Raw genomic sequence first — 17,928 nt, 5'->3', positions numbered from 1 at the left:
GGCAGTTTGCCCATCTCCTAATTTCCGGGACCTCACTGCTCTGTTTTGGAGGTAGATCCCACACTGATTCTTTGTCAATTGTCATGAACAGCTGCTGATTTTTTAGGATGTATCACGTATCCTCACTGGTACCTCTGCTATTTCACACGTTATCCCCTGCAGCAATCTGAGATGAGCATCATCCGGTCTCTGTGGTCCGGTACCCCTCAGGTTCTCAAGTTACTTTATATAAAACAAGACACATACAGATCAAAACCCAGAGTATTGAAAGAAATAAAGTAATGTTTTGGTTCTGATGCAAAAAATCTCAAGTTTTCTTTCAACAAATATTTCTACATGATGTTAACAATTTACTGGAAAACTGAAGTTTGCCTTGGGATCACCACAAATGTACACAAATCAGAGCCTGCCAACCTGAATCTGACTGCAAATTACTGCTGTCTGAAAATACTGAAATACAAAAACAGAACTAAGCTATACTTCTCACATATTAAAGACTTCCATCAGAATTCCAGCTCCTTCATTGGTATTTCTGACCACTGATCATGTAAAAAAAATAAAATCAAAAAACCCACCAAAAACTGCCCACCACACCTCCCCCCCATCCAAAAAGAAAAAAGCCCCACCCAAAACAAACCCCAGAACAAACAAACAAACCAATCAGTAGCATATTCTTGCCAGGTTTTTGCATTCAAGGACTAACTCAAGAGTTCCCAGTACAAAGCAATTACTACCACCATCTTTAAGGAGCTACATCAAGTTAGACTTTCAAATACAGGCTAAGTGGGGGGAAAAATGCTTTCCAATTGCTTATACAGTTGCAGTTAATAATTTGATCTGTGAAATTCCCTTTGGTCAGGAGACATTAAACTTGTTAAACATATTCAGCCTAAACACAACTTATGAAATGCTGACCACAATTATCAGATACATGCATTTTAGAGCTGAGGAAACAAGCAAACAACATTATACAGACCATTCCAAAAACAGGGGAATGAAAATGTCACTTCCCACTCCTTACATTTGCAAAGTTAATTTGAAGCAAAAGGTTCAGTAAATGCACAGACTTGAAAAGGACACTGTTCTAAAAAATGTCTATGCACCCCGGCTCAGCAAATTAGCTCATTGGTTTCAACATGAATATTCAACACTTTTCCTTTTTTTTAAATGCAATATACTCAATTTAAACTTCATGCACATTCAGACATTACATTATTTTCACTAAAGCCAATAGAAGAAGTGAAGGGTTTATCTCCACAGAGAATAGCACGCCCAGCTACAGCCATCCAAACAACTGACACAGGTAACACAGCCAGAATTATTCTCAACTGTCAGACCCCCTTGCTCCTTTTCTCCAACAGTTACTTCCAATGTAGCAAGGGGAAAGGAGGTCCCAGGTCTCTTTTTTGTTTGGGCTTTTACTTTTTTCTTAGGGTTTCAGCTTATTAATAGTGCTGGGTAAGAGGGACTGCAATAAGATGATTAAAGAGCTTTCTGAAATCACGCATTCAGACGATGCTCTGCTTACATGCATGAAATCTGTCTGGAAATTGAAACCCAAAATGGCTGGATTTGGTTCAAACATTAGTGCTTTTCCAGGAGTTTATGTGGAATTTTCCAAGCTTTCAACTGCAAGATCAGTCTGCACCTCCCATGAGGACCAGCTTTTCTCCTGGGCTCTTTGCTGCTTGGCTAGAGGCCCAAAGGGAGTACTTATGCCCAGGGGAATTCCTCATCCCACCCCATGTAGGTCTGTCAGAACCTCAAGGGAAGGTTGGCAAAGAGCTCCATGCTTACTAGGCACAGTCTCCATGCTGAGACAGAACAGTAGACACACTGAAGTTGAGAGTACTGAAGTGAGTGATTTCTAATTCCCTAGAGATGTTCTGGCACTGCAAGGAGTTTGTGTTTTATCTTAGATGACCAATATATCAGTATTATTTAGTAGTCATTAGAAGGTATTTTCTACTGGAAAACACATGTACTGGGAAAGGAAGGACTTTCTAAACACTCTGAATCCAAAATAGGGCACAATTCTCACACACATTAGCACTCACTCCAGTTGTTCCATTGCCTTGTAGATATTAGACAGATCCTTCACTGAAAAATGACAAAACAAAACAAAACGTGACTTCAGAAGTCCAGGTCCTCCACAGGCACACTGCTATTTTCCCTGCATAGACAAGTGCAAAACGTGAAGGACAACATCCTCTAAACAAAACTACAGCATCACACAGTTCAACTATTACTTTGCTCTGGAAAACCTGTTTTCAAAAATAACCTGAAGCTCGTAAGCGTCTTCTTGTGCTCAGGATGCAATCCTACACAAAAGCTGAAACTAGGGTTGGAAGAGAAGTTCTTTAATCGATTGTCTGAAATATTCTGTCTTCGTCAGATCAATCTTAAATTGCTAGCTGAGGGTGGAGAATTATTCTCCTGCCTCCTTTAGAAGTGAGAAATGAAAGCAATTTTCTATGGTGGGAAAGGGAGGGAAGTTTTCGGGCTTCATCAATACACATCAATATGGCATTAGTATAAACCCTTCTTTGAATACCTCCACAAGTTATTTCAAAAAGTCAAAAAGTCATTTTTCTGTTACAAGAAGAACAAAACCTGCTTAGCAAAGATTGCTGATTAACTAGTTTTTGTATAGAAATCTATCTCCAATTAAGATGATGAAGTTCCTTTGCTTTCCTAATTAATGAGCATCATTCAGTATGAAACTCCTTTTTTTTAAAGTGTGATTGATGAAACCAAGTGCAACTGAACAGCAGGATTCCTCTGGTCCATACGCAGTACAATGCAGAAATTGTTGTCAAGGTCACACAGGCAAATAATTTCCTGCTATTAGTGTGTGCCTGGAAAACAAGGGAGATCATCTACAAAGGTAGATGGAGACGGGAGAGACTCCAACCACAAAGCAAAGCAGAACGTCATAGGAACCAGAGCTATCACTGAGCCTGATCTAAAGCCACCTGCAGATAATAGCAGTCTTTCCAGATCTGTCAGGAAGCTCTGGGTCAAACCCTTTGTGTTATGCAGCAGAACTCTTTTTGGCTTTAGAGCCTTCAATAAGCGCAGGACTTGGTCCCTTGTTTGGCAGGGGCAGGGATGTCTTTCCCAAGACTGCTAACTTCTGAAGGGAGTCCTCCTATTCCTTCCTTCTCAGCCAGGAAAGACACGCCATTTTCGCAATGGTGAGCCTTTTGAATGGAAAGGAAAGGGTATCTGTGGGCACCCTGAAAGAAGAAATCACAATACCCAGGTGCTAGAGCTGCCCAGCAGTAGAGAGTGCTACTGTTTTCCAGAAGCAAATTCAGGCATTCATTAACACAGCCCAGAAAAATGGCTCATGCGATGCCTACAAGCAAAATGACTGGCATTGCTGAATGCAACACGGTGTCATCCCTCCATCTTTCCCAAAGCCCCTCTTCTCTCCCCATCCCAATTCTCAAGCCATTTTCCACAGCGCTGTGCGTGCGCTGTACTCGACACCACGAGCAAGCGCGATCCGGCACAACTGGGAAACTGTGTGGAATACAGCTCATCTAAAAAAAGACCTCAGCAGATACAGCTTCACACATGATAACTGTCATTCTTCTTGTATTATTAGAGGGAGGAGATACAGAAAGGTTGCAACACATTCAGTGCTTGCAGACAGCAGTTAAACAAGACTGGCCATTATGTCACCGAAAAGCTTAAAATTCAACAGTTCCTGCAAGAGCCCACTTACCAGCTATCCAAGGAGCCTGGCATGCACAATTTACACCTGTTCTGTTTCCTGCTGCTTTTGCAAAAGAAATCCATGCATCCCACACTCATCACTTCCAGGAAGAGTAAAGGAAAGAAAAAAAATAAATCAGAAAGCCCAGCACCTCAGAGAGCCAGGCTGGATAGGAGAACAAAGAGGTGTTGAATTCTGGAGGAAATCTTCTCCAGCTTCAATTCATAAGCCCCTTCCCCTCCCTCCCACTGCAGTATGCCAAACTGAATCAGGGAAATCTAAAGGAGGAGGAAGAAAATAAGAAGTATCAAAGGCCAGTTCTTATAAGAGAAATGGCGCTTGTGAGCTGGTCAGTGTGAGTCTGCCGAAATGATGTATGGCTAGGTGGGGAGGGTATATGTGCACACACATGCACACAGACGTCAGACCCTTCCTTGGAAGTGGATTAGGTGGCAGATGGTGTCAGAACCTGAGCTGCTGTCAAGAGCAGAGTTCATGCTGTCCTGCTCCCCTGCACTTAGAGAGGAAAGCAGCAAAGACAACCCATAAAAAAAAAAGGCTGATAAATGGCTGACAATCAGCTTTGTCATTGGCAATGAGCAGAATGCCACCCCTCACTCGCTCCCTTCTCCCTGCAGAGTCCTCACAGGCAAAATCCTCTCTGAAATGGAGACAAAAGAGGAAACAAATGTAGACCTGCAATCTCCAAGCTTCAGAAATACCAGAGGCTCAGTTTTTCACAGGGAAACTAGATCCTGCTATTACCAACCCAAATACCAGAACCCAGGACAGAGGGGGAGAGGGAGGAGAACATCCAGCTTAATGTCTACTAAAAGCAAGGGGGGGGGGGGGGGGGGGAGGGAAGAAAAAAAAAAAGGAAACAAAAGAAAAACCCCACTGTCTTTGATTGCCAACACAATGAAAATAAATGAGGGAAATAACATTTGGGAGGGATGTAGCAGCTGAAAGCAGTCACAATGACTTTGTGCAGGCACCCCTGTTATTAATAATTATTACAGATAATAAGGGCTTTCAGGCAGAGCAAAACGATCTTTTCCAGTTCTTAAAACCTCATCTCTCCCTCTCCTATCACCCACCTCCCCTTTTCCTCTCCTCTTAGAGCACCTGCTTTACATAGCTTTCCTTGTATTATCATTAGCTTCACGGATAACTGATAGCTGAGCTCGGCCAGCAGATGCTAAGAAAAGAACGACAAGGTGGTTAGACACACACTTACTATAAATAGACACACAACATGGCCAGCGTTTGCCAACATCTGATGACGCCTTCCCTCCTGGGTCCTAAAGTTAGCTAGTTTCTGAAAGTCAGGGAAGCAAAGGAGAGCAAGGTAAAACGCTTTCAATTAATTTTGCAGAGATTGAAGGGATAAAAATAAGAGTGAGGCTTTATATTTTTATGACATGCTAAAAATACCCACTTTATGAAACCTTCGGCATAGTTTGTGAAGCACAGTTTAAAAGCCTTTATTCTTCTTTTTTTTATCTTTTTTTTTTTTTTACAAGCAGCCGTGAAGCTCAAAATATTTAGCTGGTGCTGGGGTCTTTGCCAACAGGGCTGAAAAGGGTCACGAGAAGATCTCTGTGCTGAGAACAGCGTGTGGGAGCTAGACAAACAATAAAGCAAAACTCACAATTGCACCAAGCCCCAAGGTATCTCTGCAAAACGTAAGGCTCACGCTCAGGGGCTCAGAGGTTGAAGGGGGAACCATGATTGTCTCTGCATGGCTGGCAGGAGGCACGGGCTGCCTCAGGCACTGAGTCAGCAGAAAAACCTACAGCCTTATTGCTGGCTGGTCCTGGACACTTCTGGGGCAGCCTCCTCAACTGTCCTTGATTGGAGATGCCAGAGGTAGGCTTCCAGATGGAAAATCCTTATTCTTGCTTGGCTCAGACACCAAAGGCTGGGGGAGGTACACTAGTCCACCACACAGTTACCTTCTGCCTACAGCTTCACACTGATGACCCTCTTCAACTCTCCCTTCCAGTCCTGCAGTATAGATATTACCTTTGCACGACTCACCCAGACTCTCCCGCACACTCACCCTCGGTCTGCAGAGCACACATAAAGAACAACCTGCCTTTCCAGAGCCAGCTGGTATTTTGTGCCTTTGATCGGGGGGAAGTGCTGTTAGAAAGGATCCCTGGAGCATTTCTTCTCCTGGCTGTGGAAGTCGAGCACAAGCACATGCTGCTCTCAGTGCATTTTGTCTTCCTTTTACAAAAAGCTACCCCAACACAGTGTAGGGTCCAAAATTACTTGCTGCTTGTCTGGGGCAATTGTTTTTGCCTTAGTCATCATGTCCAGTTGCACTTTGCAGATAGAACCATAGAATCACAGAATACCCAGAGTAGAAAGGGACTCATAAGGATCATGGAGCCCAACCCCTGGCTCCACACAGGGCCAGCCAAGTCAGATCATGACACTGAGTGCATCATCCAGATGTTTGTTGGACTCAGTCAAGCTCAGTGCTGTGACCACTTCACTGGGGAGGCTGTTCCAGTGCCTGACCACCCTCTCAGTAAAGAACCTCTTCCTAACATCCAACCTAAATGTCCATGTCACAGCTTCATACTGTTCCCTTGGGTTCTATTACTGGTCACCAAAGAGAGGAGATCAGTGCCTGCCCCTTCGCTCCCCCTGGTCAGGAATCCATAGACTGTGTCGAGGTCTCCCCTCAGCCTCCTTTTCTGTGGGCTGAACAAACCCAGGGACTTCAGCCTCTCCTCATAAGACTTCCCTTCCAGGCCCTTGACCATCCTCGTTGCCCTCCTCTGGACACTCTCCAATATTTGTATGTCCCTCTTGTACTGTGGTGCCCAAAAATGCACACAGTAGATCATATCGATTTATTTTTTTTTTCTAATGTAAAATGCTTATTTCTGGAAATTCTTAGTACCTTCCCTCTACATGCACTGCTATAGGCTGTTCCTATTTGCCAGGTCTCACTGTCTGACAGCCATCTAAGCTTCACTAGTATAACTAAGGCAAGCACCAGTTTAAAATGCATCTTGTCTTAAGGAAAACAGCTGCAGTTAAGTATTTGCCCCAGCACATACTAAAGTATCAGCACTGGTTTTGCCCTCCGAGTAGCTATTTCCCTTTCAAGAGCTGATGAACTCACACATGCACTCAGGTCTCTCTCATACTCTTTTTCTTTTTTTTGTCCTTGGTGCTAATCTCAGGCTGAAAGCCATTTTAGACTGCAGGAGTACCACTATGTGAAAATAAGCAACCATTTGTCCTAATTGTCCATCAAATATCGAGATGGAGAAAATTTGGCACTCCCAATAGGAGAAACCATTTGTCTCTCTCTATTTCCTACAGCAGAGCTGTCATCACACATAGACAGTGCCCAGTCATGACACGAGAGCAGTATCTCAGACCACAGGGATGGGGGAAAGAAGAGAATGTAAGCCAATCCTCCATGCAGTTCTGTGACAGGCAGCAGGCATGCAGCAGGAACAGTGGTACAAAGCCACGCAAGTCTCAGGAGTGGGAGGAGGACTTTTTCTTAAAAAAGCTCAGGAGATCTGCATAAGGTGGAGGTTTCATCTTGAGAAACTTGTAGCTCAAAGCTACCAAAAAAAGCTGCGTCAGGGACAAATGAAAAAAACCCACAAAACCTCCCTTCTATAAAATTGCTTACCTAGCCAGTGCTGGAGGGCAAGAACGCTACAGGGGGAGCAGAGAAGAAAAGCATTCAAACAGTTTTTCCTCTCACCAGCCAAAAAATAAACACCCAAATGGAAGCTTTAAATATTTAATGTCCAAAACAAACAAGAGAATTTCCCAAAACAAGACTGCTGGTTCAACACAAGCCAGCAGCACTCACAATTAAGATGACAGAGGTTTAATGCGCAGCTGTACTAACACCAGTCGGGGACAGGTAAAACCCACTTAGAGATGAAAAGGTGTGGGTTCACTGTACAGCAGCAAAGCACCAGGGATCAGGCAGAGAACAACTGACCTTCCCTGTCTGCTACACTTGGGCAAAGCAGTTAATGCCACCAAAAGAGTGGGAGGGAGTTTAGCAGGGATCAGTGCTAGGAGTCTCAATAGATTATGCTATTATTTTGAGATTCTGTAAAAGAACAAATTAACCTTCTTTATAACTCTTGGCTTACTTTAATAGATTTAATGGATGTCATAGGCTGGAAATACCATCTTACATTCCTTTAATTTCTGTACTGATTGTCCTCCTTACAATGAAAAGACACTATTTGAGACCTTGGGGGGGGTGGGGGGGCTGGTGCTCTTAATCACACGATCAAACCCTCAGCTGCTTGACTGGCTTCTTGTTCATACACCCATGACTGAAGTAATCATCACTCCGGGATCAGGAACGCCTTCCCCACAATCTTAGATTAACAGAAGCCATTGGGATTTTTCCACCTTTCCTTATAGCTGATAGCATTGTACCTTTCCCTAAGATCCTCTAGGTATTTTCACCTCCAGATTCCCACTCCTGTGGGGACCCAGGAGGCTGGCAATGTCTAACATCATTCTTGATGGCTCCTTGCGGCACACAATAGTTGTTCAAATATTGTGCTAAAGGGCTTAATCATGCTACCAGGGTATAAGAGTTCCTTAAAATTTGTGATATGAGAAAAAAAAATTTCCCCCTACACATCAAGGCTGTACATCTGCTACATGCACTCAACAGGCAGGACCTTTCAGCCAGCACAGTGCTATCCACGCCTTTATTCTCCCCTACTTTGTTTTTTTCTCTCTATTGTTTTCCCTCACCAACTTTTCAGAAACCTAGAAAAGCATTTTTCTGACCAGCACACAAGCCTTCACAACTCACACAAGCAGAACAACATATTTTCTGTAAATTAGCCAAAGGTGTGATTGATTTCCACTCCTGCTCAGCCCACTACCGCAATTCTGCATTTCAGATGCAGCTCTAATACAACACCTTGTTTTACTTCAAATAGCGCTGAGCACCCAGAAGTTACTACTAATGCAGAATGCCAGAGAAAACAGGACTGGAAGGTTTCCAGATGAAAGGAAAAAGTAATTTCCCAATGAAAGGGTAAGTCAGAGAAGCAATGCACTAAACCCTGCTCCTCATGATGACAGTTGCAGAGGAAATCTTCTGACTGGAGATGAGGAGGAGCAAAGTGAGAGATCGGGTAGGCTGAAACTAAGCCTGGGAAAGGGAAGTCTTGACCAGAAACAAAGTCATATCAGTGTTAAACTCCACACGAACTGCCAGACTCTGTCTAGCTGAAGACCCCGTGTACCACTTAATCTTCATCTATAAATGCTACAAATAGGAAAATTATAAAAGGTCTGGTAGGCAGAAGAGCTGAATGGCTGCAACCCGCCTAGAAGAATAACTTCACAGACCTTTCAAACCAGAGCATGTATATGGCACTTGCCTCTCTCTGACAGAGCTGACCCACCAGTGAGTGCCTTGGGGTGGTATTACAGCTTTCCTGAATATGCTGGGCAGACCAGAACGAGGGAGAAATAACATGCCACAGGCTATATTAATGAAATTATTCAGGCTGCAGGATGCAATGAGGTCTGGCATAAGTGGTGGCATTTGTAGGCACATCACTGTTGCTGCAAGCATTCTTATGGACATGAGGGAGAACCCCATGCACCCTCCTGGGTTTTGCCATTACTGGCTGGGCAGTCCAAGCTAACGGACTTTTCCCTATAGCACCACCTGCCACAACTTGTCATGGCAGCCAAGACAAGGAAAAGAGAACCATAATAGGCTCCCTCCCAAAATAAGCGTGGGCATTGGTCACAGGACAGATTTTGAGCATTTTAGGGTCATATACTGTATGGTTTGGTCAGTCACTCAAGATACACAGATCACATATGCTCCTTGAGGACAGCATCTGCTCCTACCACCAAATTCAAGTTTTCAGTCAGGCCTTTGTACCAATTACTCAAAAACACTTATCCTATCTAGTTCTGTGTACACTGAGAGTATTCTCTGAATAGCAGGAAAGCATTAGAAAGTGAAGTTAAGGTGTTCCCTGACCCTAAATGTATGTAGCAAATGTATGGGCAGAAGCAGCGTGGAAGGCATTTTTCTTTGCTTGTCAAGACAAGTATGCACCATAGCTGTGGAGATTTCATTGCCTTGGGGAAAGGCATTTGTGACCTGGCTGCTCACTTCTGTGGAGATGGGGCTCAGGAGGAATACAAAGAAAAGCTGATACAGTAGCTCAGATGAACATGTCTATCTAAGGAACTCCTGATGGCACAGTGTCTGCAATGTAGCACGCTGTCACTCTTGGCTTTTGTTTCTTTTTTCCTTTCTCTTTTTATTTCCCTTTTTATATATATTCTAGCTCTTTTTTCTTTTTTTTTTTTTTAAGTTTTTGATGTTCACAACTCTCCAATTAACCTTGGCTCCCACACACACTTTAAAATGAATGCTATGTATTTCTAAAACCCTTTGCTTTCCCTAGGTAATAGGACATTTTATTCTCCTTTCCCTGCTCCCACCTTTTTGGTATCCTCCCCTCATGCCTCTCTTAATTCAGTATTCTCATTACACCTATTTTCCTTGCCTACTTGCCTTCTTCCACCTCCTCCATTAAACCTCCTCCCTCCCATTGCCTTATAAATCTATCCCTTTCTTATCCAGCTCTTTTTCTCCAATAACCATCCCTCCCTTCCCCTTTTATCCTGTTCAGTACCTACTCCCCCATTTCATTCCTACCCACACAGCATGCATTGTGCCTTTCCCCCCGCTCCAGTTTCAAACCTCCTCATTATACTTCATTTTCCTGAATTCTATTCGTGTTCTTCTATCGGCTTTCTCTAGGTTCTAATGCTCTCTTCATCATGTTACTGCCTATTTCCCATCTCCTACCCTTTTCTCTTGCCCGTTCATTCCCCATCCACCCTCTCCATTTTTAACTCTGCTAGGGTAGGTCCTCTTACTAACAGCTATGACCCATCAAAGTTTTGGACATGAGTTTTTCTGATCAGGAATAAAGACCATGCGGCCCCCTGCACTATTTTTCTGTAAGCTCCATGCATGGCTCAGTCCCACTATACGCAGTTTTGTCACTTGTTTTCCATGTACTTTCCTATCCCAGGGTGACACATACAGTTTAACCCCAGAGAACAAATGTGTGTGAAGCCAAGCACACATTATATCATGCAACTCAAGCACAACAGCTCTTTCTGCTGGGACAAGCTCACAACTTGCTATTTACTCCATGAATACCAAAATCAGACTGATTTTGGATTTGACTAGCAGATTGACAGGCTCCCTCTCACACCCTTGCTGGCACGAGCTGTTGCATGTCTGAGCATGTACATACCCAGGCTGAGCAGGAAACGCTGCCCTGTGTCCACTGCTCAGCAGTAACACACGCTCTGATGGAAGCTACGCCAACCACCAATGCCAAAAGACAAATACAATTCCTTCTGAGTGTGAGGTGGTTTTTTTCCAGTAGACAGAAGGGCATGATGATAATGAGTTACTAAAAAAAAAAATTGTAAAAAACTAAGAAAACAAAATCAACAAACAAAATCCAATTAAGGAAATCACTCAACCAACCTCCCAGGGCCACAGTTGATCAGAGAGCCATTCAGTAAGACCTCCAATACAAAGCCTTTAGGCTGTACAAAGATGGTTATTTTCCATGCTGTACTCATCTAAATAAAAGCTATACTTAACCTCCTTCAGCCTCCTCTCACTCCCAGAATCAAATGACGACATGCTTTGGCGTTTTAACTCCAAATGGGAAAAACCACAATACCTGGTGAGAGATGTTGTTCTCTGCAGGAAGGCTGGCATTGAACAGAGAATGAGCATGAGCACCCAGGCTCTTGGAGATGCTACAGCACTGGAGCCAAAAATACAACCTCAACCAAACAAAATCGATGTTTTAAGATTTCCGCTGGAAAAGCAAGCTTGTATACACTTCTCCCCTCTGATTTTGAGATAGGATGGTCTAAAGGCCAGAGAAGAAAGCTGTTCTCCAGGTTTCATCAGCTCTGGGAGAAGGAGACACAGCTCCTGGGACCTCCCAGAGTAGGGGTGACAACTAGGCATTGTATCCACAAGCCTTAACTAATGCCCCTTCTGCACTTACCACTCAGCCGCTAAGGTCTCTCCATCTCCCCCTCACCATCTGCCATCTCCCACTCCTCCCTCTCAAACCACACAGAGAGGGAACATAACTCGGGACCATCAATAAAATAGGTGACTTTTAGGCCCAGCTAAACCAACACGGAAAATTCATCCTCTGCCTTTGGTACTGGTTACACAGAGATGTCATTCAGGAGAGGAGCTGATGCTGCTGCTGCAGCTGGGAAGAGATCTTTTTAATCCAAAATGTTGGGGCCTTGTACTAAACCATTTTATCATCATCCCCCCCCCCACCCCAATCCTTGAGGTGCATCTGCTGGTAGCCAGTTGCCATAGGAACCCTAATCTTTATCTGTTTTGCTTGTTAAATAAGCTGCCATCACTACTCTCCTTTATTGGCTTCTCAGTCCTCCCTTTAACCCTCCCTCCCTCAAAAAGAGATTTAAAAAAAAAAGTCTGACAACCCTCCTTTCTTCCCCTCTCCCCTCCTCCACATCTCCTATGAGCTTTTCAAGTCTAAAATCCAGAATTTGGCACAAGCAGCCACCATGATGCAGAAGGGACATCAGGCGTGTGTGTCCCCTGGGTTCAGCAGCAGAGACAAGACAAAGATCAACAGGTACAATAACAGAGCTCGAGAGCCAAACACTACAACGACAGACACCCCTAATCCAAATTATTTTAGATGAAAGATTTCCAACACTTCCCACAAGACCTGCTGTTCCCAACATCAGCCTTACCCAACCTCACTACACTTAAGCAGCACAATTGTAACACCATTAGTGCGGGCCCAGCCCTCAAAAGATGTTTCAAAGATATAAACTGAAAATGGAAAGCAAAGCAAGCTAAATATACCACAAATACCAAAAAAAGACAAAGTGTCTGCAGCAGCCTAGAGCTTTTTAACATGAAGCAGGGGATGGTGGCCCTTCTGTGGACCAGAGATCTAGGCCAGAATTATGTAGGTCATAAGAAAACCTTGTTTCGGCTGGTCTTAATCTTATCCTTAGAAGGTGATAGCCCTTACTCAAAGACACCTTCCCAAACCACCACCACATACACACCCCCTATGTATTTGCTTTAAAGAGAGACAAAGAACTGAAGTGGCAAGGGATGCTGGGTGAAGGAATAAGCTGTCTGGTTTTGTGTGCCCATGCAAGGGTCTAATCATTCTTTCCATCCCAGCAGGCATATAGCTATGCTAAGCACAGATTCTGGAGCTGTTCTCCCCATTGTAGATCTTTTTACCGTGACAAATACCATCCAAAGAGTGATCCTATCTCATTCATTCTGATGGAAGAAAAGATCTAGAAAATTAATAGTGTCAAGATGGGAAGGAACAGGTGAAGGGGAATCTCAAGATGCTGAATTCCCTCTGCGTGGAACACTGGAGCAGGTTAGCAAACCATTTACCTGAAACTGAACTAACTAGGTAATCCTTCCTTCACTGAAGAAACAGAAAAAATCACCCCACCAGAACAAAACCTCACACCATAGCAGAGGCATCAGTTTAAGGATCACTTGGGCATACCCAGGAACCTTCAGCAGCTGTTCACTGGCATATGAATCACAGTCCTCATGGAAGACTTTGCAATGCTCAGCTTACCCCCCAAGAATAAGGGCACACCTCTGAAAGCAGCTGGACTGCTGATTTCTAACTAAGTTGAGACTTGGGCTGGCCTGCATTTAGCTGAATGACCCAGCAGCTCCAGCAAGTCAGCACCAGAGCTGCTGTTACAGCATGTTTTACAATTAGTTGCCCAATCCAGGTGGTTTGCACGTAGGTCCCCTGCTCATCCAGCGCACAGGGATGCTCTTACATCTCTATTTAGCAGAACTGCAGCTAGGCTTCCCCCCAGCTCTGTTAGAAATATTTATGTTCAGAGCTCTGGTATAATTCAGGTGAGGACATGAATATCTAATTCTGCTAACGTGAACTTTACCCACATTAGGCCATTCTCTGCCAAACTGTAATCTCTTAGGATCTAGACCTCTGTGACATTCCTGCTACTTCTCAGTCCCAGGAGGGTTAGAAATAGCGCTCAAGCAGCCCTCTCTAGGGATATTTATGCATGTGTGGTCAGGCCCACAAATAGAAAGAAGAGATGAGTGAATAAAATGACATTAAGTAAAAGTTCAGCTAAGGTTCATTCATATTGTGGATGAAGAAGATACTGCAAATTCCTACTTTAAATGATTCTGTCCTGTCAGAAGTCTCTTTTCCTTGATAAACACAGTCCTTGTTCTATCAGGAAAGCAATTTTTAAATTCAACCTAAGTTTCCTCTACTTTGCTTTTTCCATTTCTCCATGAGGGATGCTTTTTTGAAGAGGTGCACACAGGAATCCCAACTGGCTTCACTAGCCCCCTTTTATAATGTATGTTCCAGGCTGACAGAGTGCACAAATTAGCCGTAAAATATTGTGGGGGTTATTTCTCCTGCTTCAATCCCCATGAGCCTCCTACATTCAATTTGGTTGGCTCAGAGATTCATAGCTGAAGAACCTTAGAAAGCAACTAAGTTAAAACAATCAAGCTTCTTCTTGAGTTTGTATCTGAACTAGAAAGACGTAGTGAGGAGCCAAGGGGAAAATTGTGCAAGATTAATCCAGTAAGCATTAATCATTTGCTGTTTATTTGAAATTAGACTTCCAGTCACTCAGAAGGTTTGCATGCTCTACTTTCACAAACTTCATGAGGCAAGCACCATAATGAAATAAGCAGGTATTGCAGAGGGCTTGAGGGCTTCTTCACAAAAGCTCAGCAGAGTAGTTTCCATTGCTTTCCCCTCCCAGCTCAGCCCATGTAAAATTTTCACAGGGTCCTCCTCAGTTTATGAATCCCTGCTGCACTAAGACTTTTCTGCCACCACCCCCACTCCCTCAGTGACTCAGACTTATTAAGATAACTTATCTTTTTCTAGTTCCTCACCTCCAACACACTCCATCCATTAAGCTACACACACCTGCAAATATGCAAATTCCTCCCCCAACCACCCTCTCTCATGTAACCTTCCTCCTACAGTGCTTGCACACCCCCATCCTGAGATGACAGAGCTAGTCAAAACCCACCTAAATGAACTCAACCTTTACGTGGACCCCTGACTTCTCTCAGGCATCTCATTGTGAACTGGTGCTCGTAGACACCAGGACAAACAGGTCTGGGGTAGGAATATAGGTCTCCTCCCAGCATAGCTTTCAGCAAAGTTAAGTTCTTTCCCCTACAGAAGACCAGCCATGTGGTGAAGAGAGGCCACAGTGCTGCACTGCAGCTAAGTGTATGTCATACATAAGAGGTCTAGGTCTGACCATGCTTACGGTATGCTATGGACTGGTTTTGGAACCTACTGGGTCCTTTGCAGAACAAAGGTTTGCCCCATGCAAGAAGAGGGATTTGTATATCACTATATACCACTGCTTTAAGATATTTCAGGCAACAAAAGCTTCTCGTCGGGATTTAGGACCATCAGGCACCCTAATTTCCCATCAGACTCTGGGTGATGTGTAAGCAATGCTACTTGGGTGGTCACTATAGGTAGCCTGCAGCAGTCACCAGAGGTATGGAAGGCCACGGTGAGACAAGAAGATAGTCCTTCCAGTCCCTAAATCCCTTCTACTGCCTGTGCTGGCAATAGAAGAACCATGAGCTGCGAAGAAACACTGGCACTGAAAGGGAAAATGGGCTTTGGCCAAAGGCAGGGATTTTCTCAGATTAACATCTCTGCTGCTGTTTGGGGCTCTGTGCCCATGCTGGCACATGCTTTTGCTCCTGCTTTTCCATGACCAGCAACAGGTGGGGAGGAGTGGGATGTGCATATGGAAGGAGGATGGGGTGGGAGCGAAGAACACGTTCCTGACATTCAGGGATACATGTAGGGAGAGTTATCTGCCTGGATCATAAAAGGCCTTGGGACTGAGGGCTTGCTAAGCCGTGGGTCGCTTTGGTAGGAATGGAGACAGACTTCTAATACTGGCAGCATCAGGTGGGAGTAGGGAAAACAGCTGAGAAGGTTGAAGCAGAAGGAGAGTATGGATCAGATTTAAACAGGGAATCTGCATCCTTTGTATCAAATGCAGTCAACTCTTGAAATCATCTTCTGTCACACTTTTGTATTAAGAGACAGCATTCACTTTTGAAGCATACCTCTGTGCAGCTTCATTTCAAAACCACTGGAAAACTGCTGAAAACACCCAATGTAAGGCAAACAGCTTCACTTTGTGTGTAAATGGCTCTGCTGTTCCAGTGGCCTGTACAGCTGTTCGATATGCACCACTTGTACTGCAATGGTGTGGCCTTTCTTAAGCAAAGACTTCCAGGTCGAACTGATCCGTGATGTACATAAATGAGTGACACTGCTGGAGACCTGGGAGAAAATTTGAACTATGGCTGCATCAGGTGAAATATCCTTTTTTAATTGCTCTGCAACCCATCCAGCCACCTTCTGCAGTTGAATGGGTATCTACCTTTTGGAATTCCCTTTGTTCCTCACTCAAAGGCCAACATGCAGGATGTATATCCTTCTCTCAGTCTCCAAATGTGCAGCATAAGTCTTGCACATGAAACACCAGAAGGAAACATAGCTAGGAAGAAGAGACATAGGAAAAAGGCTGTCCACTTCTTCAGGGTTTTTTCTTGGGTTGCATATTTCACACTCTGGTGGCAAGCTGTTGGATTACTTCGCTCAAAGTAACATTTAATCACTGTAATTACAGGTCCTGATAACTGGACAGAAGAAATGCACATTCACTATCCAGAGAGCAGCTAAGACACCAGCAGTAACAGAAAAGCAGCAACTAAGACAAAACACCTCATATTTGAGCCTGAAGGTATCATTCCTGCAAGAGAAGGAGATATCAACATCTGGACACATATTAACCTAGGCCTCTGTCTGTGATGGTAAGTGCCAGTAAGTGCTCCAGTTACAGTTAATTACGGTGGTGTTTCTGCAATGATGAGATGACTTCTCATGGAGAAAAGCTCTCATCAGGAAATTGGTTCTATTGCAATTAACATCTTTGAATATCCAAATTTAACATCCTCCTTGAGCCTTCTCTCTTACTTCAGGAAGTTTGTGATCAATCAAGTCCTGAAATACAGGAGATCTGGGATTCACTGAGTGGGGAGAAGCGGTATGTTTGGGAGCAGGAGGGCTAAGTACACAACAGCAAAATTGGCTACTTGTTGACTCTAGCAGCACCTCAACCTCCCATCCCCATAGGCATTACTTCCAAGAAAGCTATCATCATCAACATACCAATATTTAAAGTCAGAATAGGTGGCATATCCATTCCCTTGCCTCAGTTCTGTCTTCAAGTTCAGCTATAGAGCAGGATCTGAGACACAGACAGCCAAAACCACAGAAAATATTATTATCCTCAGGAGGTTCAAATATTGCCTCCCAGAACAATTAATGCAGCACACCACATAACACACCTTTCCCAGTCCTGGGCCCCTCACTGCAAGAAGGACATTAGGGTGATGGACCATGTCCAAAGAAAGTGGTGAAAGGTATAGAGAACATGTCTTATGAGGAGCAGCTGAGGGAAGTAGGGTGGTTTAATCTGGAGAAGAGGAGGCTCAACTCTCAACTACCTCAACTCTCATCTCTCAACTACCTGAAAGGAGGCTGTAGCCAGGGAACAAGCAATAGGACAAGAGGAAAATGTCCTCAGGTTGTGCCAGGGGAAGTTTAGATTGGACACTAGGAAAAATTTCTTCACCAAAAGGGCTGTCAAGCACTGGAACAGGCTGCCCAGGGAAGCGATTGAGTCATCGTCCCTGGAGGTCTTTAAAAAGGGGTGATACACACCTTTATGCTTAGCAACATGGTTTAGTGGTGGACCTGGCAGTGCTACATTAACAGTTGCACTTGATGATCTAAAAGGTCTTTCTATGGTGCTCTGTCACTCCAGCAGTCCCTACCTACTGCAGCTTCTCACAGAGCTGAGGCAGAGTGAGTAGATGCCAAAAGACAAAACAAAACCAGCAAGGCATCTTGATGTTCAGGCTCTGGACCAAACATCAATTTTGCAATATCCAGTTCTTCCAGCAGCAGCCCAGCCGTAACCTAACTCACAGGAAGAAGTCAAATAAGTATTTCTAATACACATAC

General features: G+C 44.0%; 1 protein-coding gene across 3 annotated transcripts in view; it reads right to left on the bottom strand.

Annotated features, from left to right (window-relative positions):
* The window catches only part of DGKI (diacylglycerol kinase iota), a gene marked incomplete at both ends in the record, with an annotated part of 219,496 nt that overhangs the window by 174,917 nt on the left and 26,651 nt on the right, over nucleotides 1-17,928 (bottom strand). The window contains one exon of one of the 3 annotated variants that reach the window (XM_084261010.1): nucleotides 3,734-3,822. The exons of the other annotated variants lie outside the window; for them this stretch is intronic. Within the exon in view, the coding sequence (XP_084117136.1) occupies nucleotides 3,734-3,822 (89 nt within the window). Of the gene's footprint in view, nucleotides 1-3,733; nucleotides 3,823-17,928 lie in introns of those variants that run through there. 3 annotated transcript variants of the gene reach the window in all.

This window comes from Gallinula chloropus, assembly GCF_964237585.1.
Source record: "Gallinula chloropus genome assembly, chromosome: 1".
NCBI lineage: Eukaryota > Metazoa > Chordata > Aves > Gruiformes > Rallidae > Gallinula > Gallinula chloropus.
The sequence above is the reverse complement of the archived record's forward strand: the minus strand, read 5'-3'. Positions and strand labels throughout refer to the sequence as shown.